General features: G+C 36.9%; 1 protein-coding gene across 3 annotated transcripts in view; it reads right to left on the minus strand.

Annotated features, from left to right (window-relative positions):
• The window catches only part of PRKD3 (protein kinase D3), a 72,730-nt gene that overhangs the window by 29,590 nt on the left and 19,282 nt on the right, over positions 1-23,858 (minus strand). For all 3 annotated transcript variants that reach the window (XM_024753562.1, XM_024753560.1, XM_024753561.1), the window contains 4 exons: positions 7,172-7,310; positions 5,510-5,641; positions 4,555-4,712; positions 1,327-1,519 (listed from right to left, as the gene is read on the minus strand). In XM_024753562.1, coding sequence (XP_024609330.1) covers positions 1,327-1,519; positions 4,555-4,712; positions 5,510-5,641; positions 7,172-7,286 — 598 coding nt within the window. In that variant the 5' untranslated portion in view covers positions 7,287-7,310. The remainder of the gene's footprint in view (positions 1-1,326; positions 1,520-4,554; positions 4,713-5,509; positions 5,642-7,171; positions 7,311-23,858) is intronic.

Here is a 23,858-nt window from a genome sequence, read left to right on the forward strand (position 1 = left end):
TGCATGTGGTTTTAGAATGTTTCTGTTCTGCTCAGCAGAACGGTGTTATTTACTACCTTTACTAAAATTATCTGCTGGCTAGAATTTGTACATCTGTTCTTAATGTTCTTTCCCAAAACATTCCTTAGTGGCTGCTTGCCAATCCACTTTAGTGTTGATATTTTAAAGTATTAATTTATATATTAACTCATATTCAAAAGTAAGCTGTTGAAATAAAATTTCAACATTTAATTAAGCCTGCCTGATGGTTATTAAATATTGGCAACAAATGTACAACCTATTCTCTATTTGATATTATCCTATGTAGCCATATATTGCCAAGAAAAGTTTTCTTATATATTTAAGTTAAATTTACATATAATTATTTGATTCAACATTGTAAACAGGATTTATTGTTGCAAAGATCTCAACTGTAATGTTTTACCTAGATAAAACTAGGTAATTCAATTCCACAAATAGTTCTATATAAAAAGTATAGTATCAAGAACTATTAAAATAATCACATGAAAAATAAGTACATAAGATTATAGACAAATTAGTTATGTCTTATCCTGGCTCAATGCCTTAAAACATATTTGAACTCTATTTTGGTTTCACATAATTGTGTAGCACTGTTGAGAAGAAGATATGTGACAAAAAGATAAAAGCATCTTTAAAAAGCATTAAAACATTATGTAACTAGAGGAAAAACGTATTCCATTGTTCTATTAAAAACCTAGTTCATTAAGAGATGTTTTTGGAATACTATGATAGTGTTCTGGGTTAGTATCCAAATACAGGTGGTCCCCATTACAATTCCACTGGCTTCTACTATAGTCTGCCTATTTCAGTGTGATTACTGTCTGGAATGACAATTTTTGTACAGCTCCATAGCTACGTAATTAGAAAAAAAACACAAAACACCTGTAATATGTTGGTGTGCATGTGTGTGTATGAATATTTAATGGCAAGAGGAGGGCATTATTTTGTATTTTGGGTAGTGTCTGGCTTTGAAATTAGAAAGACTTAAGGTCAAATATTAGCTTATCTGCTTACTAACTGTTCCATATTGGCAAGTGTTAAGCAGCCACACCTCAGATCCAAATTCTAGTTTTTCTGTTTATACTCCAATTTTTCTTTAGCCCAGCTCCTGGTACAGAATACACATATTGCAGATACTAATCGTCGCATACAGGTGCGTGCATATTAATTTTATCTTTTTTAAGTTAAGTATGAGCCCAATTTACAGGTATCTGCTTAATGCTTCTGAAATAAAAAATATTTTAAACCTGTATTTGCTAACAAAAACAAATATAAATTTTACTTAAGAAAAACATCCAATCCTACCTTTACACTGCATTCCTTGCCGAAAGAGGCCTTTCAGTAACCGCTTGCAGTACTGACATATGGTGGGACGGGTATAAGAGTGAACAGCAAATGTGTGTGGAACTTTTACCCTGCACATGACCATCTTTTCCATCCAAATTGGGCGACCACTCCAAGAAGGAATTCTCTTACTGGGTTCCTGGTGAACATGTGACTAAAACATAAGTAATTTCTATAAGTGTAAGTCGATATAAAAACAAAGTATTAAGATCAGGGCTTGACCACAAAAGTCATTTATTTCAAACACTAAAGCCAAAAACCTAAAAATGTGCGTCTCAGCAGTTTCCTTTGGAAGCTTAGCTTACCAACCCTTGAATGAGAAAAGTGCAGACTTTTTTTGCTATTATTTATGCTAGAAAACAAAAAGATATTTTCATCCTCCCATACATATATTCACTGATTAACTATTATTTCCAGGCACATATGACATTTTACAAATAAAAAACAGAACTTAAAATGAATTTATAACATGTTCAAATACCTTCAAAAACCTTACCAAGAAATTAGTCACAGGAAAATTAAGTAAATTCAGAAAATGTTAGTGCTGCTCACGCTGAGTTACTGAATACAACGTCTGAAAACATTCTGAAACAAACCTTAGTTTTTCTAATTTATTTTAACAAATACTAAAACAAGCATGTGAAAATCTAAGTTTAATTAATGTTGATGATACAAACAATGGCAGATACAAACTAAAACAACTTTACCCTTAGTAATTATGCTTTAGGAAGTTCCTTAATATTTTAAGTATTTTCCAATTATTTGGGTTTTTTCTCTTAGGTGAGCAAAAAGGAAAGTTAAAGGTGATGTTGGTTAAAATTTTTTGTGTAATCTGAGGGATAAATGGATTATTTAACTATGAACCTTTCTAAGTATACAAAGGAAATAATCAATTTAAATTATAGGTCAGATGAATATGGTTCATCATATTAATTCAGCATTCACTGATTATAACCGGCCAGGCTCTATGAAAAAGAATACAGTCTATATTCTCAAGAACAAAATCCAAATACCTAACTACCACCTAGATGTATAACAGATTTTGTTGTAGCTGCTTGCATCTTCACTGCCAAAACTTCCTTCTATAACTGGTAATGTCTGTAACTCAGAGAAGCTGAGTCATGGTACATTGATATATTCAACCACTAGAAGCAAAAGAAGCCAGAAAAAACCAAGGGATAGAGAAGTATACAGGAGAAATGAGGGGAGGAGAAAATAAAAGGCTTTTTTGAAAAAAGTAGGAAGAAGGAAGAAGAAAAGGACTGACCACTGGAGGACAGCACTATAAAAATAACACAGATACAGCCTCTGATGGATAGTTTTTCACTAAAGTGTAGCCAGAAATGTTCTAAAGAAAATTATGAAGCAGTTTAAGAAAAGTACAAAAAGATGGGACTTCCCTGGTGGCACAGTGGTTAAGAATCTGCCTGCCAATGCAGAGGACACGGGTTCGAGTCCTGGTCCGGGAAGATCCCATATGCCGCGGAGCAACTAAGCCCATGCGCCACAACTACTGAGCCTGCGCTCTAGAGCCTGCGAGCCACAACTACTGAAGCCCACATGCCACAACTACTGAGCCTGCGCTCTAGAGCCTGTGAGCCACAACTACTGAAGTCTCCGCGCCTAGAGCCCGTGCTCCGCAACAAGAGAAGCCACCACAATGAGAAGCCTGAGCCCCGCAATGAAGAGTAGCCCCTGCTCGCCGCAACTAGAGAAAGGCCACGCACAGCAATGAAGACCCAACACAGCCAAAAATAAATAAATTAAATAAATAAATTTTTTAAAAAAGGAAAGTACAAAAAGAATGTTAAAACACGAACCAAACTTACATATTTCAGCTGTCTAAGGTATCCTGCTCTAGTGTGGCCCACCCCTCCTCCATTTACACACCACCTTCAGCAAAAGGAGCACCACAGTGATTCTGCAGAGCTGATAAAGCAGCCAGTGGGAACTAGAAACAGATGCTTTAAGCTTTTGCTCATCCCTGGCCCCCTAGTCTAGTGGTGACTCAACACTGTGCTTCTCTTGCTTCTGCTTCTACCACTCAGTTTGTCTCAAGTTTAAAACATGTAACATGGAAAGGCTGATTTAGCCAGTTTTGCCTTTTGTCAGGTCCTGCTGGGATTGGGGTATCAGGGACATGGTACAGAGCATGTTTATAAGGAACTACTCAGGGGACTATGGTTGTAGGAGCCACCCAATTTTTCATGTCTAGTACAAGTAGTTATTTATGCTGTTAGCCCTATTTTACATATGAAAAAACGGGCTCAAAGGGATTAATACTACTAAAGCATTAGTATTAAAATCAAAACTTAGACCTGGGTCTTCTACATAGCAGTCCAGTGATTCTTCTTTTTTATAAATTTATTTATTTTATTTTTGGCTGTGTTGGGTCTTCGTTGCCGCGTGCGGGCTTTCTCTAGTTGCGGTGAGCAGGGGCTACTCTTCATTGCAGTGCACAGGCTTCTCACTGCGGTGAATTCTCTCGTTGTGGAACACGGGCTCTAGGCGCGCGGGCTTCAGTAGTTGCGGCACGCAGGCTCAGTAGTTGTGGGTCACAGGCTCTAGAGCACCGGCTTAGTAGTTGTGGTGCACGGGCTTAGTTGCTCCGCGGCATGTGGGATCTTCCTGGACCAGGGATCGAACCCATGTCCCATGCATTGGCAGGTGGATTCTCAACCACTGCGCCACGAGGGAAGCCCAGTCCAGCGATTCTTAACCTTTTCCCAATCCCAACATACCTGGGCACATACTGCAATCTTACCAGTAACAGTGGTTTACCGTCTATTTAGTGAGGAGCTTTGAGCAAATGTAGGGGGGAAAGGGTGTGTTCAAGGAATGATGAATATTACAGACTGTCGGAAACACAGAATATATAAAGGTGTCCTAGTGGGGAGTAATCTAATCAGAGTTGTTGTATATTAAGCTGTAGTGAAGTGTGGAGACCAGGAGTCAGGATACTGGTTAGGAGGTTGATCTTATGGTCCAAGTGATAAGGTTATCACGAAGTATACAAAATGCAATTCATGACTATTGGTAAGCCCTGTCTACAGTAATACATTTTAAGTTTCTTAAGTGTAGGAATGTTACTATTTTTCAGTATATAACTTATGTTTTAAGATGTTATATATCCTGCAGAAACGTAAGGAGTAAGTAGTAAAATGCCCTCTATTACCTTAGAATACATACCTCTTCAGTGGGAAGGGCTACATATTCAGTCTGCAGGGGTCTTGGAACTGAGAGGCCGGGTCCTGGCAGGGATACATTTGACAGACGTCTCTTTCTTACACCACTACAGTTATTTGGAATCTTGAAGGCACATCGTTTATGGTAATTTAATCCACAGCCTAAATATATTTTAAAAGGTTAAAAAAATTTTTTTAACTTTACTATATAAGTGTGTACATAAAAAAATAGGTGCTTCCTTTATTTATTTTCTCTGGCAGCAATAGTTATCCTAATGAAGAACCCAGATGACAAGCTAAGAAGAATAGGAAACGTGTAGAAAGGTTAAGTTGGCTAAAGCAGTGGTTTCTTCAAGTGTGCTCCTCAAGGCAGCACCTGAGAATTTGTTAGAAATCTAAATTACTGGGCTCCACCACAGACCTACTGAATCAAAAACTTTGGGGATGGGGCCTAGCAAAGTATGTTTCAACAAGTCCTCAAGGTGATTCTGATACACGATAGAGTTTGAGAACCTCTGGCTTAAAGAACTTCAGCAAACTGTAGACTGTGTACCAAATTACTCCTATGACATGTGAAAATTATATTAAATTCAAATTCCAGTGTTCATAAATAATTTTATTGGAACACAGCATACTCATTTGTTTACAACCTGTCTATGGCTATTTTCATGCTATCAATACAACAGCAAAGTTATTAAGTCATTGTAAGGAGACCACATGGCCAGCAAAATTTAAAATATGTACTCTCTGGCCCTTTACAGAAAAAATTTATTGACTAATCAGAAATGTGCACCCGCATCCCACCCCCTGGTAATTCTAATACAGGATAACCATACCTCTCCAATTCTAAACCTTGGGTACTACCTAGTCACTACCAATGATCTTGTTTTTTCATTGATGATTACTGAACGCAAATGTGAAATCCTATTTCAAATGAAACAAAAATTTAGAACACATACCTTCACATTTCAGTCCCTGACGTACCAATCCCCAGAGCATCTCACCACAGTAATCACAAAAAGTAGGAGCTTTGTAAGAATGTACATAGAGAGTATGTGGACGAATCTGAAAGTCTTCTACTGTGGCCAAAGCTTTTAAAAAAGAAAAATATTCAAATAAACCCTGTACTTGTAATTGTGATGAGATTAAGAACATTGACCATATTCATTTGTCAAAGTACACAGAATCTTTTTTTTCTGAAAGTTTCATCTGACCATAAAAATAAATTATTTTCAGCAGCTAATACTGTGGTTTTCAAACTCTATTTTAGGAACTTCACCAACTTCAAATAATTTGAGCTCTAAAAGTAGGTCTATAGGTAGGTATTTTGACCTCCAAAAGCATTTTCTCGGAGTGGTAACATTGCAAATAATTGTCAAGATTTATTTTAGCTAGTTAAAAACTATTTAACTTATAATGTACTGGGAAATAGAACACTAAAGTTAAAAAAAAATTGCGGAACTTAACATTAAGTTATAGCAATGTTTCTGTGGGAAACACACTCAGTTCTAATTTAGGATCCCAGGATACACTCTGTTCTCCAGAGTCCTAGTGGTTAGGATAAAGAGACTCTTCTTCCCTTTGTGGGCAAGCCAACAGCAGACGCAACCACCATCAGACATCCTCTCAACACTACCTGCAAGTCATTAGTGGATATCCCCATGGCCTGATGTAGGGTCCAGGGCAAGAGAGGAATAGATGTGAGCATGACCTCCAGGGAGGACCGGGAGTGAAGCCCCTCTGGAGTGAAAAGAAAGACAAGGATTGCGATGTGTATAGAATTTGGGGTTGTGGCAGAGAAGATGAATGGGAAGGATAAGAGACTAATAAGGAAAGGTGATAGTCAGAGAGGATCTCAAGAACAAGCTGCAAATATGAATCTGGGAAGAGGAAAAAAAATGGTGGCAGGACTCTGGACTCCTGACTGGCTTTTCTTCCTTTCTTTCTCTTCCATTTCTTTCCTTTCCTCCCTCCCCTGCTCCTCTCTTCCTCCCTCTTTCCTTTGCTGCCAAACAAGAAGTTCTGCAGGCCTACTATATACATTCTTTGTTCCTTTACACTTCTCACTAACAATCCTGCCCACTTGTTGGATGAGATAATAGCAGGAGCTAAAGACAATGGATGGCAAGAATGGGTGAGAGAGGAAAGGAGAATAAGAAAATGTCCACAGAGAACAAAAAGAGAAGGAGCATTATTTAAGTCATGGAATCAACCAGTATTGCAGTTTCCTCTTCCAAATCTTCATTATTTCTCCTTTTTTTCTCATTTTCTTTTCTGAACCCTAATTCTCTTCTATGCTCTTCAAAGAAACGGGGAAAGGGGCCAGAATTTCAGTGTAATTGTTTTATTTCTTTGACTCAAGAGATGAACATATTCCTCTTCTGGTTCAACTGATAATTCCCTTAGCTTAGTAACACTCAAAAAAGTAATTCAGGGCTTATTTTCCTACTTTCTCATCTGTGACATAACCTTCCTGAAAGTAAAAATCACATAGTAACCATTATTACAGATGAAAGAAGTAAGCAACTGTAGTACAAAGTATAATTGAACACAGCACTTAGTTAAATGCAAAAAATAAGGCTCGCTGAAAAGAAAGGCAACAAAATAAACTATTTACTTACCTGAAAGAACAACTTCTACTAGGTCTCCTTCATGTATTTCTTCTGCTGAGGTAATCAGCTGCAAAATATTTTCTGAGTTCATGTCATGGCGAAAGAGAAGAATTTTGTCATACATGCCAAAGAATCCACACTCTGGAAACTGCAGGAAAATGGTCCTATATCAGTATACCTACAGCTTTCTATTTTTATAAGTAAATGTCTCAACCTTATAAAATAATTTTAAATGTAGTTTTTAGCCTAACACTATTTGCTAACAATTCTATTAATATCCAAAAAGATCAACCATGAGCATCCTGGTTAATTCTCAAGTTCAAAAATATAAAAGTAAGCAATATAAATAATCGTTGATTATCTTAAAACATGTGTTTCTTAGAAGTACAGAATTCCTTTATTCAGTTACTGATGGAGAATACAATCTTGAACTTAGTGCTTCTCTTAGAAAGCCTGAAAGATAAGCAGTCTTTCCTGTCCTCTAGAACTGAGCTTCCCATATGGTTAGCTACCAGCCACATGCAGTTATTTAAATTGAATTAAAGTTAAATAAAATTAAAAGTTTAGTTCCTCAGTCACTCTAGCCACATTCCATGTGCTCAATCACCACCTCAGCTACTGGCTACCATTTTGGACAGTGGAGATACAGAACACTTCCATCATCACAGTAAATTCTATTGAATAGTGCTGGTAGAAGATCAATAATTCCCAAACTACAGTCACAGGAGTACCAATTCCTACATTTCTGCCAAATGGACCTATAATTCCTAGCATTTATCTAATATTTTCTTTAATATACTCACTGTAATTACAAATACATGATTCCTTATGGTAGCTTTCTTTTCAAAAAATCTTTGCCCAGAGCAGGACTTACAGATCTGTTGACATATGCCCTTTGTGTAAATATTTCAAGGCTTCTACATTTTGAGACTACATTACTGAGACACTTTGGGGATTAGTATACCAAGGACTAAAATATGACGGTGTGAGTCTAAAATGTTTTATAGTTACTAAAGTTGTTTAAGAGACAACTTTAAGTACTTGCCTTACAAAATAACTTTAATTTTTAAAACAATTTTTAAAAAGACCATTTTCTAAACTATCAGTACCTTGCAAAATGCTGCTCCAGACAGTTCTAATTTCTTTAGCTGATTTCAAAACTGTATACTCTGATTTATTTTGACTCCTCACAGAATATCCTTTAACGCACTATACAGTATGTCACTGTCCTGCACTGAACGGCTTGATATATATCTGTCACACTAAACTGTAAACGCATTTTTGCAGGGATGTTGCTGAGGATGGTTCACCTACTTCATATAGTAGCCCTTCTTTGTGAGGGCCCATAAAAGAAATTTCTCTGGTTGGTTTTATAATATGAACAATTTGATCATGTAACTAATCATGTTTTCTTGTTTACTTTGCCCACTGCAAAACGCCAAGCCTAATTTGTAGCCTAATTCTAACATCAGTCTAGGATCTTATGGCATATGTTTTAGGTGCAGATACCAATCTAGCTTCATCTTATTTTGTGACCTTAATTTTCCCATTAAAAATTCTTACATGCATCTCTAAAAAAGTCTCAATTTTTTGGGAAAAAGTTGAATTTTTAAGAATTGAAAATAATGACTTAATTAGAAATTTTAAAGTTTATTTGCATTTTAAAAAACCTACTGAGTAAATAATGAAAAAGTGCAGAAATATTTAGAATTTTTATAATGCTCATTCTCTTTTCAAATATTTGAGTTACCAACATTTATAAAACCTCATAATATGCTTTAAACATATCTCTAACAGCTTAAAAATTTCCCTTTGAAAAGAGTAAAAATATAGAATCAAAATTATTTTCATTAAATTTTAATTTAAAATTGAAATGTTATTAAGTTTGATTTAGTTATTATTAAATTAGAAAACATCTAATGGGAAGTAAAACATCCCCATAACTTAGCTGCAATAATTCTTAAGGATTAATAAAAAGGATTTCACATTCCATCCTTACAAAATCTCTAACAAAATATTTGTATGAATAAAACTCATTTAAAAAATTCACTTTTTAAAAAATTCACATCCTCTAAGTGTAAGACCCTATGGTTTGTAAAGGTAAGACAGTCAGTCTTTGCCTTCCAGGGGCTTACAATCTAGTAAAAAGAGAAAGAAAACAAATATATAACATGATAAGAGAAATGCCAAGAATGAAAAATAAAATTCTAGAAGAGGGAATAAAAACTTTAACTGGGAATGTAGACAATCACTTCAACATTGATATTTGAGCAGAATCATAAAGAGAAGCAAGGTTTCCATGGGTAGAAAGTGAAAGTGAAAGGGTCATCATTGAGAAAGTACAAGGTAAATGAGAGAAGGTAAGTCAGTGGACCTATACGATTGGAGAATGAAGTGGGTGGGTAGAAAGAAGGCAAAAAAGTACACAGGAGCCCAACAGGGACCATACAAACAGAGAAGCCTGGAATCAACAGAGCTGGGTCCAAGCTTTGCAACCTACCAACTACAGCACCTTACATAAGCTGCTTAACCTCTCAACGATCAACAGGAATGTTAACTTTAAATGGTTCTTATCAAAATTAAATTACTTGATGTTTATAAAAAATGAAGCACTATGATCAAGAAACACTAGTGGTTTATATTATTCTATATCCAAAGGGGGAGAGATAAGGGGTTCCAGAGCAAGGCAGTAACATAATCAAATCTGTATTTTAAAGGGATAATGCTGATAGCACTGTGTAGCAGGAACTGGAACAAGAAGAGACAGAGCAAGCTCCTAAATAGAAGGCAGAAGCTATCGGTCAGGAAAGAGGTATCAGGATCTGGATTTTACCGTAAGAAGATGGAAAGCAAGACAACAAGGAACACTTCTCTCTAGAAACTACCTCTGGTAAATTATATGGATCACTTATACTGTTTTGACCAAACTAAAAGTCCCCATAACTAAATAACTAAATAAACACATCAATGAGAGAGGAAAAATATTAAAATAAAAAATTTATGTCTTAGAAAAAATACATATAAAATAATCTTGATAAACACATGACCCAATGAAGTCATATTAGCATTATTAAGAGACTAAAGAGCAAACAAAAAGAATTATAGGGAATATCAAGAATATTTATTTAAAATAAGCATTTGTGTTCCAAGCTGGGAAGTCTTCAGTGATGATAAGGAATAAAGTAACTTTCTAGCAAATGTTTACACACTATATTCATCTATATAATTGAGAAATTACAGAATTCCAAGGGGGAGGTAATGTAATAACTAGCCTGTGAAAAAGAGATTTCTGCTATTCATAATTATGATCCACAGGTGTGTTTAGCAGGATATTTAGGAATTCTCTGAAAACAAAGGTCCCCACAAAATGAAGTAAAAGAAAATGTGGCCTGAAGAAAAGCCAGAGAGAATATTAAATATTGTCACTGAACATCAGGAAACACTGTGGCCAACCTTTAAAAATATTATGAATCTTGAGGCATGAGTATATTAAACATTTAAAAAGAAGAAAACAAGGAAATAAAACATAAACACACATTTTTAAAAACCTAAACAATTGTACTGAGGGAAAACCCCACAAAAAAACGAAAAATAAAACCCTGTTAATAATTATTTGAATATATAGGGATTGACTGTTCATGATTTTTTAAAATTCAGAAATTGGTTTTCAAGCAAGAGAACCATTTCCTAAGACAATGTCTCACCTTTGGTCACACACTGGAATCATCTATGGAGCTTAAAATCACATCTGGTATTTTCATCCCAAGCATCTTTACCATAGACCTCTTTGCAGCAAGCATTTTTGCCACATAACTAATTGGCCATAAGGCAATTTTGCCATCAAAGATAAAATAACTGGTTGACAGTTTGGTTTCAAAGTTCATTAGCATTTTTTTTTAACTCCTTTATTGGAGTATAATTGCTTTACAGTGGTGTGTTAGTTTCTGCTTTATAACAAAGTGAATCAGTTATACATATACATATGTTCCCATATCTCTTCCCTCTTGCATCTCCCTCCCTCCCACCCTCCCTATCCCTCCCCTCTAATGTGGTCACAAAGCACCAACCTGACCTCCCTGTGCTATGCGGCTGCTTCCCACTAGCTATCTATTTTAAGTTTGGTAGTGTATATATGTCCATGCCACTCTCTCACTTTGTCACAGCTTACCCTTCCCTCCCCCATATCCTCAAGTCCATTCTCTAGTAGGTCTGTGTCTTTCTTCCCGTCTTGCCCCTAGGTTCTTCATGACCTTTTTTTTTTTCCTTAGATTCCATATATATGTGTTAGCATATGGTATTTGTTTTTCTCTTTCTGACTTACTTCACTCTGTATGACAGACTAGCATTTCTTCTAGTTAGCAACATTACTGATTGCTTTATTGAGCTGACAAATGAGGATGATTTGCACCAAGAGTTGGTTTCTTATTTTAAAATACACTACACATTGGAGGAGAAAGAGGCTGAGGGCCTTAAAGGTGCAGAGTTGATCCCACATTTCTCATACAATTTTGCAATGTCTACCAACAGACATGTGATAGAAACAACAATGTAGAAGGCTTTCACAACACAATACAAAGCTCAGTTACAAATATGCATCCTAGTATTTAGAAACTGATACCTCTCTTAATGAAGGAAGAAATTTTAATGAAAAAGTGGAATGATGAACAAGAAGAGGAATGAATAAGCAAGAAACTGTGTACGGTAGAACAATGTGTGCACTAGGAGTGCTGACCCCTATGCAATCAAAAATCCATGTATAACTTGACAGTTGGCCTCTGTTCTGCAGTTCTGCACCCAGATTCAACTGACCATAATCATGTACTACTGTAGTATATATGAACAAAACACTTGAATGTTTGTAACAAAAATGACTGCAGCAAAGTTATCTACAGCAAAGATGCTTAGGGAAAGTATCCAGAACGCTTAAAACAAAAGATGCTAAGCCTTTCTTCCCAGGTTTATGGTTAAGCTCTGGGGAACAGGACATGGACATCTGATTTTTTTTTTTTTTTTTTTTTGCGGTACGCAGGCCCCTCACTGTTGTGGCCTCTCCCGTCGCAGAGCACAGGCTCCGGACGCGCAGGCTCAGCAGCCATGGCTCACGGGCCCAGCCGCACCGCGGCATGTGGGATCTTCCTGGACCGGGGCATGAACCCGTGTCCGCTGCATTGGCAGGCGGAACACAGGCTCCGGACGCGCAGGCTCAGCAGCCATGGCTCACCGCGGCATGTGGGATCTTCCTGGACCGGGGCATGAACCCGTGTCCCCTGCATCGGCAGGCGGACTCTCAACCACTGTGCCACCAGGGAAGCCCCTGGACATCTGAATTTTAAGTTTGCTTTTATATTACTCAGTGTATTTATTATATATACTCTTTTAAAAAAATAGACTTTTAATAGTTTGAGTTATAGAAAAATTGAGACAATAAGTACAGTGAGTTTCCATATACTCCATACCCAATTTCCCCTATTATTAACATTTTCACTATGGTACATTTGTTATACTTAATGAACTAATATTGATACATTATCATTAACTGAAGTCCTTAGTTTTTTTTTTTTACCCAATGTCTTTTTCTTGTCCCAGGATCCCATTTAGGATACCGTATTTCCTTTAATCGTCGTATCTTCTTAGGCCCCTTTTGGCCATGACAGTTTCTCTGATTTTGCAGGGTTTTGAGCACTCTGACTGTTTTGAGGAGTACTACTGTTCAGGTGTTTCGTCAGATGCCTCATTATTGGAATTTTTCTCATTATTAGACTGGAGTTACGGGTTTGGGGGAAGAAGACCTCAGAGGTAAGGTGCCATTCTCAACATATCATATCAAGCATACCTACCATCAACATCATTTATAACCATTGATGTAGACATTCATGATCTGGCTGAGGTTATGTTTGTCAGGTTTCTCCACTGGAAAGCTATTTCCCCCTCCCACCAATACCTACTCTTTAGAAGTAAGTCACTATGCACATCCCACACTTAAGAAATGACAATTTATGTTCCCTGTCCTTCAAGGCAGAGTATCTATATAAATTATTTGGAATTCATCTGTATTGGAGATTTTTCTATTTCTTACCATTTATTTATTCATCCAAATGTAGTTTATATATATATATATATATATAAATATACTCTTTTAGGATATAATTTTATTTATTTTTTAGTAGGCAATTTATTCACATGGTTCAAAAAAGTACAAGAGTAGAGGGACTTCCCTGGTGTCACATGATTAAGAACCTGCCTGCTAAAGCAGGGGACACGGGTTTGATCCCTGGTCCGGGAAGATCCAACATGCCACAGAGCAACTAAGCCCGCAAGCCACAACTACTGAAGCCCGCACACCTAAAGACCGTGCTCTCTAACAAGAGAAGCCACAGCAATGAGAAGCCCACATACTGCAACAAAGAGTAGCCCCCGCTCGCCGCCAACTAGAGAAAGCCCTCATGCAGCAACAAAGACCCAACACAGCCAAAAATAAATAAATTTATTTTTTTTAAAAAAAGGACAAGAGTAGAGTTCAAAATCTATGCCCTAGTTGCCCAGTGATCTCTGCCATAGTCAACAATATTGCCAGTTTTCTCAGTATCCTTTTGAACGTATTTTGTACCTAGATAGTAGACATGGACATATCTTTTCCTCATTTTACACAAATGGTGGCATACTATAAACAGTGTTGTGTCTTGTTTTCTTTTCCACTTAGCAATATATTTTAGAGATCATTCCATAACAATATACAAAGAACGTTTTTATTCTTTTTTTTAACAGCTGCATAGTTTTATTTTACCAGTTCCCTACTGATGAGATATGGGTTGAGGAGTAAAACTAAAGCCAATCTTGAGTTCAAATCCTGATCCATTTCACTTACTAACTATACAACCTTGGCTTATTTAACTTCAGTTTCTCCATTTGTAAAATAGTACCTACTTTGTAAGGTTGTCATGAAAATTAAATAAGTGAATATATGTAAACAGCTTAGAACTCCTGGTATGTTCTGAGTGCCACATGAATTGAAGCTACTATTTCGAATCTTGTTATTACAAACAATATCCAGTGTATAATCTTATATACACATTTTTTTCCATCTTTTGAGTATATGAGTAGGATATTTCCTAGAAGCAGATTTGCTAGGTTAAAGAACATGCATATTTGACATTTTTAGACATTGCCAAAATGCTCTTTACAGAGGCTATACCAATTTATAAGTAATATAATAAGAATCCATTTTTTTTTGTCTCTCTTTGTGGTTGTTCACTGTCCTTTGTCTCAAGGCATTTTTAAATTTCCTCTTTGATTTCATTGTTGACCCATTGGTTTTTTAGTAGCATGTTGTTTAGTCTACATGTAATCGCTGAAATGGTGACTAAACAACATGCTACTAAAACACCAATGGATCGGGCTTCCCTGGTGGCGCAGTGGTTGAGAGTCCACCTGCCGATGCAGGGGACGTGGGTTCGAGCCCTGGTCCGGGAAGATCCCACATACCGCGGAGAGGCTGGGCCCATGAGCCATGGCTGCTGAGCCTGCGCGTCCAGAGCCTGTGCTCCGCCAACAGGAGAGGCCACAACAGTGAGAGGCCCGCGTACCGCAAAAAAAAAAAAAGAAAAAAAACAATGAAAACACAACCATATAATATCTATGGGATGTAGCAAAAGCAGAGGGAAGTTCATACCGATACAGGCCTTCCTCAAAGAACAAGAAAAATCCCAATTAAACAACCTAATCTTCCACCTAAAAGAACTAGAAAAAGAAGAACAAAGAAAACCTAAGGTCAGCAGAAGGAAGTAATAAAGATCAGAGAGAAAATAAATAAAATAGAGATTAAAACAATAGAGAAATCAATAAAACCAAGAGCTAGTTTTTTGAAAGGATAACAAAACTCGCAAACCTCTGGCCAAGCTCACCAAGAGAGGACCCAAATAAGCAAAATAAAAAATGAAAGAGGAGAAATAACAACCAATACCACAGAAATACAAAATACCATAAGAAAATATTATGAACACTTATATGCCAGAAAAATGGACAAGCTATAAGTAATGGACAAGCTTCTAGAATCATACAGCCTGCCAAAACTGAATCAAGAAGAAACAGAAAATTTGAACAAACTGATCACTAGAAGTGAAATGGAATCTATAATTGAAAAAACTCCCTGCAAACAAAAGTCCAGGACCAGATGGCTTCACCGGGGAATTCTACCAAACATACAAAGAAGAACTTATACAGATCCATCTCAAACTCTTCCAAAAGACTGAAGAGGAGGGAACACTCCCAAAGTCATTCTATGAAGCCATCATCACCCTGATACCAAAACCAGACAAAGACACTACCAAAAAAGAAAATTACAGGCCAATATCTTTGATGAACATAGATGCAAAAATCCTCAACAAAATATTAGCAAACCAAATCCAACAACACAGAAAAAGGATCATACACCATGACCAAGCCGGATTCATTCCAGGGTCACAAGGATGCTTCAAATCTATCAATGTGATACACCCCATCACCAAAGCAGAGACAAAAATCACATGATCATCTCAATAAATGCAGAAAAAGCATTTGATAAAATTCCACATACATTTATGACAAAAACTCTTTGCCAAAGTGGATATAGAGGGAACATATTTCAACAAAATACAAGCCATTTTTGACAAACTCACGGCCAACATAATACTAAATGATGAAAAGCTGACAGCCTTCTCACTAAAACCTGGAACAAGACAAGATACCCACTCTCACCACTTCTATTCAACACAACACTGGCAGTCCTAGCCACAGCAATCAGACAAGAAAAATAAAAGGTACCCAAATCAGAAGGGAAGAGGTAAAACTGTCATTATATGGAGATGACATGATACTTTATATAGAACACCCTAAAGACTCCACACAAAAACTAGTAGAACTGATACGTAAATGCAGCAAGGTAGCAGGATACAAGATTAATATACAGAAATCTGTTGTATTTCTTTACACTAACAGTGAGGTATCAGAAAGTAAAAAAAAAAAAAAAATCCCATTTCAAATTGCATAAAAAAAAAAAAGGCCAGCCATCAAAGCAAAAAAAAACAACAACAAAACTGCATCAGAAAAACCTGCATCAAAACAAACAAAAAAACACCTAGGAATAACCTTAACCAAGGAGGTGAAAGACTCATCTGCTGAGAACTATAAAACATTGATAAATGAAACTGAAGTTGATTCAGGGAAATGGAAAAATATCCCATGCTCTTAGATTGGAAGAATTAATATAGTTAAAATGTCCATAATACCCAAAGCAATCTACAAATTTAATGCAACCCCTACCAAATAACCCATGACATTTTTCACAGAACTAGAACAAATAATTTTAAAATTTATATAGAACCACAAAAGACCCAGAATTGCCAAAGTAATCCTGAGGAGAAAGAACAAAGTTGGAGACATAATCCTTCCAGATTTCAGGCAATACTACAAAGCTACAGTAATCAAAACAGGATGGTATTGGCACAAAAACAAACATATGAATCAGTGGGACAGAATAGAGAGCCCAGAAATCAACCTATGATCAATTAATCTTTGACAAAGGAGGCAAGAATATACAATGCAGAAAACGACAGTGTCTTCAGCAAGTGGTGCTGGGAAAACTGGACAGTGGCATGTAAATCAATACAGTTAGAACACTCCCTCACACCACACACGAAAATAAACTCAAAACGGCTTAAAGACTTAAATGTAAGACATTACACTGTAAAAATCCTAGAAGAGAAGACAGGCAAAACATTCTCTGACATAAATTGTAACAACATTTTCTTAAGTCATCTATCAAGGCAATAGAAATAAAAACAAACAAATAGGACCTAATCACACTTAAAAGCTTTTGCATAGCAAAGGAAACCATCAACAAAACAACAGACCACCTATGAAATGGGAGAAAGTATTTGCAAACGAAGGGACTGACAAGGTCTTAATGTGCAAAATATACAAACAGCTCATACAACCCAATATCAAAAAAACAAACAACCCAATCAAGAAATGGGAAGAAGGGCTTCCCTGGTGGCGCAGTGGTTGAGAGTCTGCCTGCCAACGCAGGGGACACGGGTTCAAGCCCTTGTCTGGGAGGATCCCACATGCCGCGGAGCAACTGGGCCCGTGGGCCACAACTACTGAGCCTGTGCGTCTGGAGCCTTGCTCCGCAACAAGAGAGGCCGCGATAGTGAGAGGCCCGCGCACCGCGATGAAGAGTAGCCCCTGCTCGCCGCAACTAGAGAAAGCCCTTGCCCAGAAACGAAGACCCAAAACAGCCAAAAATAAATTAATTAATTAATTAAAAAAAAAAAAAGAAATGGGAAGAAGACCTATATAGACATTTCTTCAAAGCAGACATATAGATACCCAACAGGTACATGAAAAGATGCTCAACATCGCTAATTATTGAGCAATGCAAATCAAAACTACAGTGAGTTATCACCTCACACTGGTCAGAATGGCCATCATCAAAAAGTCTACAAATAATAATGCTGGAGAGGTTGTGGAGAAAAGGAACCCTCCTACATTGCTGGTGGGAATGTAAATTGGTGCAGCCACTATGGAGGTTCCTTAAAAAACTAAAAACAGAGTTACCATATGATCCAGCAACCCCACTCCTGGGCATGTATGTGGAAAAAACAAAGCTCTAATTCAAAAAGATACATGCAGCCTAATGTTCATAGCAGCACTATTTACAACAGCCAAACCTACTGTATAGTATAACACAGGGAACTCTACTCAATATTCTGTAATAACTTATATGGGAAAGAATTTGGAAAAGAATGAATATATATATATATGTATAACTGAATCACTTTGCTATACACCTGAAACTAACACAACACTGTAAATCAACTATACTCCAATAAAATTAAAAAAAAAAAAAAGCCAAGACATGGAAGCTACCTAAGTGTCTATCAACAGATGAATGGATAAAGAAGATGTGGTTGGTAGATAGATAGATAGATAGGCAGAATGGAGTATTACTCAGCCATAAAAAGGAATGAAATAATACCATTTGCAGCAACATGGATGGACTAAGTGAAGTCAGACAGAGAAAGACAATATATAATCACTTATATGTGGAATCTAAAAAATAATACAAATGAACTTATTTACAAAACAGAAACAGACTCACAGACACAGAAAACAAACTTACGGTTATCAAAGGGGAAGGGGGGAGGGATAAATTGGGAGTATGGGATTAACAGATGCACACTACCATATATAAAATAGATGAACAATAGGGATTTACTGTATGGCAAAGGGAACTATATTCAATATCTTGTAATAAACTACAATGAAAAGAATTTTAAAAAAAGAAATATAGATACATACATATATATGTATAACCAAATCACTTTGCTGTATACCTGAAACTAACACATTATAAATCAACCATACTAAAAAAAAAAAAAAAAAAAAAAGGGCTTCCCTGGTGGCGCAGTGGTTGAGAGTCTGCCTGCTGATGCAGGGGACACGCGTTCGTGCCCCGGTCTGGGAAAATCCCACATGCCGCGAAGCGGCTAGGCCCGTCAGCCATGGCCGCTGAGCCTGCGCGTCCAGAGCCTGTGTTCCGCAACGGCAGAGGCCACAACAGTGAGAGGCCCGAGTACCGCAAAAAAAAAAAAAAAAGTCTGTTTCTTCCACATACTGTTTTACAGTATTATACTAGTCAGCTCAGGCTGCATAACAAAATACCATAGCTGAACAGCTTAAAAACAGAAATTTATTTTCTCATATTGCTGGAGGCTGGAGTTGAACATCAGGGTACCAGCATGGTCAAATTCTAGTTGAGAGCCCTCTTCCTGGCTTGCAGACAGCAGGCTTCTCACTGTGTGCTCAGATGACCTTTTCCTCGGAGTATGCACATGGAGGGGGAGAGAGATCTCTCTCTCTCTTCCTCTCTTCTTGTAAAGCCACCAATCCTACTGGATTAGGACCTCACCCTTACGATCTCATTTAACCTTAATTACCTCCTAAAAGTCCTATTTCCAAATATAGTCACACTGAGGGTTAGGGTTTCAAAATATGAATTGAGAAGGAAGAGGAGCACAGTTCAGTCCATAGCAAGTATATTACCGAACTTGTTGACTTCAGGTAAAAAATGTATTTCAGTATAGTGTTAATAAGAAGTGAAGTTGAGCATTTTTCACATGCTTAAGAAACAGCTATATTTTCTGTAAATTGGCTATTCATATTTGCCTATTTCATGGATTGATGATCTTTAAAACACCAAATCCAACCATTCCTCAGAATGTTTCTCTTTGTGTGGGAGATCCTTAATAAGGCCTGAACAACATATCAAAAAACACAAACAAAATCCCTGTATATTTAGCAGTATATATGTTGAATTTCTCAAAATGATCTGATGCCAGTAAAATACCCTATACAGAAAAAGAGAGCTTTTTCAAGATAATGGCTTCTTTTCCTAAGCCAGCCTCCAGCACAATAAAGAACAAAGGAGAACTTTTTTTCCCCTTTCAGTTGTATAATTTTTTAAGAGGAAGAAATATGTTACCATACTAATGAAAATCAATTCTTGATTACATTGTGAATTTCTATTTTCAATGGGCTCCCTTCTATTAATCATTCCAGAATACAAGTCTCACCTAATAAAATGGTATAATGCTTTCTAAGTACCCTTTTCTTATGAGGGAGGAAAAAAGCTGCTTGTAATAGGGACCAAGATTAGAAAAGCAGCAGAGGTGGTAACAAGCTTAGTAACTCTCAGCAATTGTCACTGGCTATTTATTTAGCTTATTCCTCTAGGGCAGTAGTTCTCAATTGGGGTGATTTTGCCCTCCAGAAGATATGTGGCTACGTCTTGAGACACTTTCGGTTGTTACAACTTGTGGTACTGATACCTGGTAGGTACAGGCCAGGGATGCTACTAAACATACTACAATGAACACTACACAGAACAAAGAATTCTCTGGCCCAAAATGTTGACAGTGCTGAAGTTGAGAAACGCTGCTCTGGGGAAAAACGGGGTCAAGAATATAGAGGGACTGGAAAATGTGGAAGTAAGGTGATAACCTTCTGAAAACTAGACATGCCTATATTTCCTTCCCTAGCCTATTTCAGCCTTGATTAAAAGAAGAGGAAATGAAAGAAACAGTAAAAGAGCTAGCAGGGCAGAAGCAAAAGAGGCCTTTAGTTTGGCCTCTTTCCAAATCCCCCCCCCATCACTGTGCCAATGACTTCTCTTGACTGTGCAAAATGAAGTCTGTTCCCAGTCCATGTGGGAAAGTAACAGAACTTCATAAGTTATCAAATGCTCACCCCTTCCTTATGCACTCACTTTACCCACTTTAGACTTGTCTGTCTTTGCTTATGCATTAAAGATGGTTTCAAGAATAAAAAACAGATCATCTTATCTTTCTATGCCCATTTTGTGGAAGTTACTTTTTATGGTATTAACCTATACTTATCCTAAGTAAAAAAATTCCTTCAAGCAACACTATATTTTGAGTTATTTAATGTGAATAGTTTAAAGTTCACGCCATTAAAATTCTGTCAATAAAATATGTTAGATGAGGTAGGAAGTTTCCAACTTTTTAATTCTACTTGGTCAAATACAATTTTTACATATTAATAAAACAGCTTCAGAATTTAACATTATCTGACATATAATTTATCATTATACACTTTTAAAAAGGGAATATGAGTTTTATTCTAAATGCAATGGAAAACCATTGGACTTTTTTTTTTTAATTTATTTTTGGCTGCTTTGGATCTTCGTTGCTGCGCTCAACCTTTCTCTAGTTGTGGCGAGTGGGGGCTACTCTGTTGCAGTGTGCAGGCTTCTCACTGCGGTGGCTTCTCTTGTTGTGGAGCACAGGCTCTAGGTGCATGGGCTTCAGTAGTTGTGGCACGCGGGCTCAGTAGTTGTGGCTCGTGGGCTTAGTTGTTCCAAGGCATGTGGGATCTTCCTGGACGAGGAATTGAACCCTTGTCCCCTGCATTGGCAGGCGGATTCTTAACCACTGTGCCACCAGGGAAGTCCCACCACTGGAGTTTTACTGTACATTTAATTTACTTTAAAAAGCATTTTTAACTGAAGTATAATGAGCAAAGTACACTAATGTTAATTAGAAGATAGATAACTCTACATCCCCGTAAGCACCACCCAGATCAAGATATAGAACATTTCCAGCAGCACAGGTTTTTTTTTTATGTTCACTTAATTTGAAAGGTTGAATACTAAAGTCATTTGATGCCAAGTAAATCTTCACAGTAAGTCTTTCTAATAATAAACCAGATGATAGTAAATAACCTCCAAGAAGGCAAGGACAATCTCTTTTCAATGTTCCCTATTGATGGCCCAGCACCTAGAACTTAGTATCTAACTGGAACTTACTGAAAAAAGTTGTTGCCTACTGAGCAAAGGTAAACTAATTTAACACTAAAGTATTTCTCAGAAACAAATATAATTATTACTTTAACATCACTTTTTAGTAAAGTATTTAATTGAAGAGAAGAATTTCAAGGACTCTGTTTCTATACACAGATAGAAGGCACTAAAGTCTAGATGAGCCAATGAGAAAATTATTCAATGTGGACTCTGAATCTCATCATTAATCTCCAACAGGATTTTCTAAATATGGCATTCCAGAGGAGTTGCTTCATTTAATACCATTTTCTTTGACACAATCCAAAACATTCATTTTATTTTTTCTTTGTTTTTCAGTTAGTTCTGATTATCTTTAATTCGAACTTCTTGGAACTTTCTATTCTAGTCAAGGTCTTAACCTGAATACCCAGCAGAATTTTAAAAAAAAATCCTTCTTCCAGTTTGAGGCTCCAGATTAGTTAATGGTTGCCCGACACTGTTTTGCCAAGACAAAAAAATGTAGGGATAGGGTAAAGAGTAGTATGTCACCTAGTGACTGCAACACAGCTGTAGTGCAAAGAACGGGGTGGCGGGGGCGGGGGGAACAGAGAATGACAACTGGTTTCTAGAAAACAAAAAATACAGCTGGGGCTTTCACTCTATTTTGGCAGGACCTGAAAATTACACCATGTCTGCAGAGACAATGTATTCAGTCAAAGTATAGACCAAAATCCTCCTAAATTAGGATACATAAAGAGCCTTCAGGTCTAGTGTCATGTAAATGGTCAAAACTAAAAACAAATGTTTTAAATCAGTTAAAAGCAAACAGTCAGCTTTAGTTAGAATCATTTCAATTTCAGTAAACATCATTATAGCTTAAAATGAATTGCTGTCTGCCAATTTCCTCTCCTACTCCAATTACATCTACTATCTTCATTCAGCAATGAATTAGGTATTTCTAAGCCTCTTGGCAATGTGAAATCAAGGTAAGAAGCTAACATTCATTGAGTGTAAAAGTTGCTATGCATCAAGCATTATGCAAAGCACTTGACATAGGCTATCTCATTTAATTTCCTCAAAATTCCTAAAACAAGTAACCCCACTCCTCTATTAAGTGAATATTTCAACTCTATTTTTAAGTTTGTTATATGCTAAATACTAAAATCAAAGGGCAAGAGTAAATCAAAGTTACTGTCACGTGTATAGCATGAATGCTATACATGCTTTGGTATTTACTAAAATTTTAAAAACACTACAGGATCAATGATCTTTCCAGATTTCAAGAGATTTTAAAACCATGAATATTACTATTTTGAAGGTACTAATTATGTGCCAGACGATGTATTAAGGGCTTTATATTTTAACATTGAGGTAGGTATTATGACCCTTGCGTTACTAATCAGGATTAGAAGTCAAATGACGGAAGAAAGGATCTATAATCACAAAAAATAAGAAAGTTACAGAATCAAAATCTTAACCTGCATGTGTCTCTCTGATTTGAAAACACTGTTACCTCTCTCTTGGATTACTATTATCTTTTTAAAATACACACCAGTAACAAAAAATAACAGAACAGATTTAAATGCTAATGTAATTTTGACACTGGGAATCCATGCATGAACACTCTCTTCTTAGATGGGCAAGGCATGTTCCCTCAGTTTTGATTTGCTCATTGTAATCTGACTCTCTCTCTGGTAGTGGCCTCCTGGCAGAGATCTGATCAGCCAATTTCTGCTTGGCTCAATCCCACTTCTACCTACTGCTCCGAGTGTCTGCCTTCTTGTTCTCCTGAATGCCAGTTCTACCAGTTCTTTGGATTTCATCAGTATAAAAAACACTCCCTTCAGCTTATAAACTCCTAGAAGGCAGAGATTCCGTGTGTTGTTAAGTTTGCTTTATAAACCAATATGAAGATACAGAAATCTAATATACACAGGTTAAAAACTTCCTTCCACTGTTTAACTATATCCATACTCATAATGGAAACTGTGTAATATTCTTAAAACAAACACACCCAAGCCAAACTGGAAATCCTATTTTAAAGCTCTCAATCTACAATTCACATCTAGAAGACATTGATTATCACTAATTTACTAAGACCCTACAATATTACTAACAGAAGTTTTCGATTTCTCCAAACTCATAAACTCTATTTCTATATAGTTTAACTCAGGGTTTTTCAACTTCAGCACTACTGGCATTTTGGACCAGATAATTCTTTGCTGGGATGGGGGGTGGGCCGGGCAGGTGGGCTCTCCCATGCACTGTAGCAGCCTTCCTGCCCTCTATCCACTAGATGCCAGTAGTACTTCCTCTCCCCATAGCTGAGACAACAAAAACAGAACGTCTCTAGCCACTGCC

Source organism: Neophocaena asiaeorientalis, unplaced genomic scaffold, assembly GCF_003031525.2.
Source record: "Neophocaena asiaeorientalis asiaeorientalis breed wild unplaced genomic scaffold, Neophocaena_asiaeorientalis_V1.1 scaffold171, whole genome shotgun sequence".
NCBI lineage: Eukaryota > Metazoa > Chordata > Mammalia > Artiodactyla > Phocoenidae > Neophocaena > Neophocaena asiaeorientalis.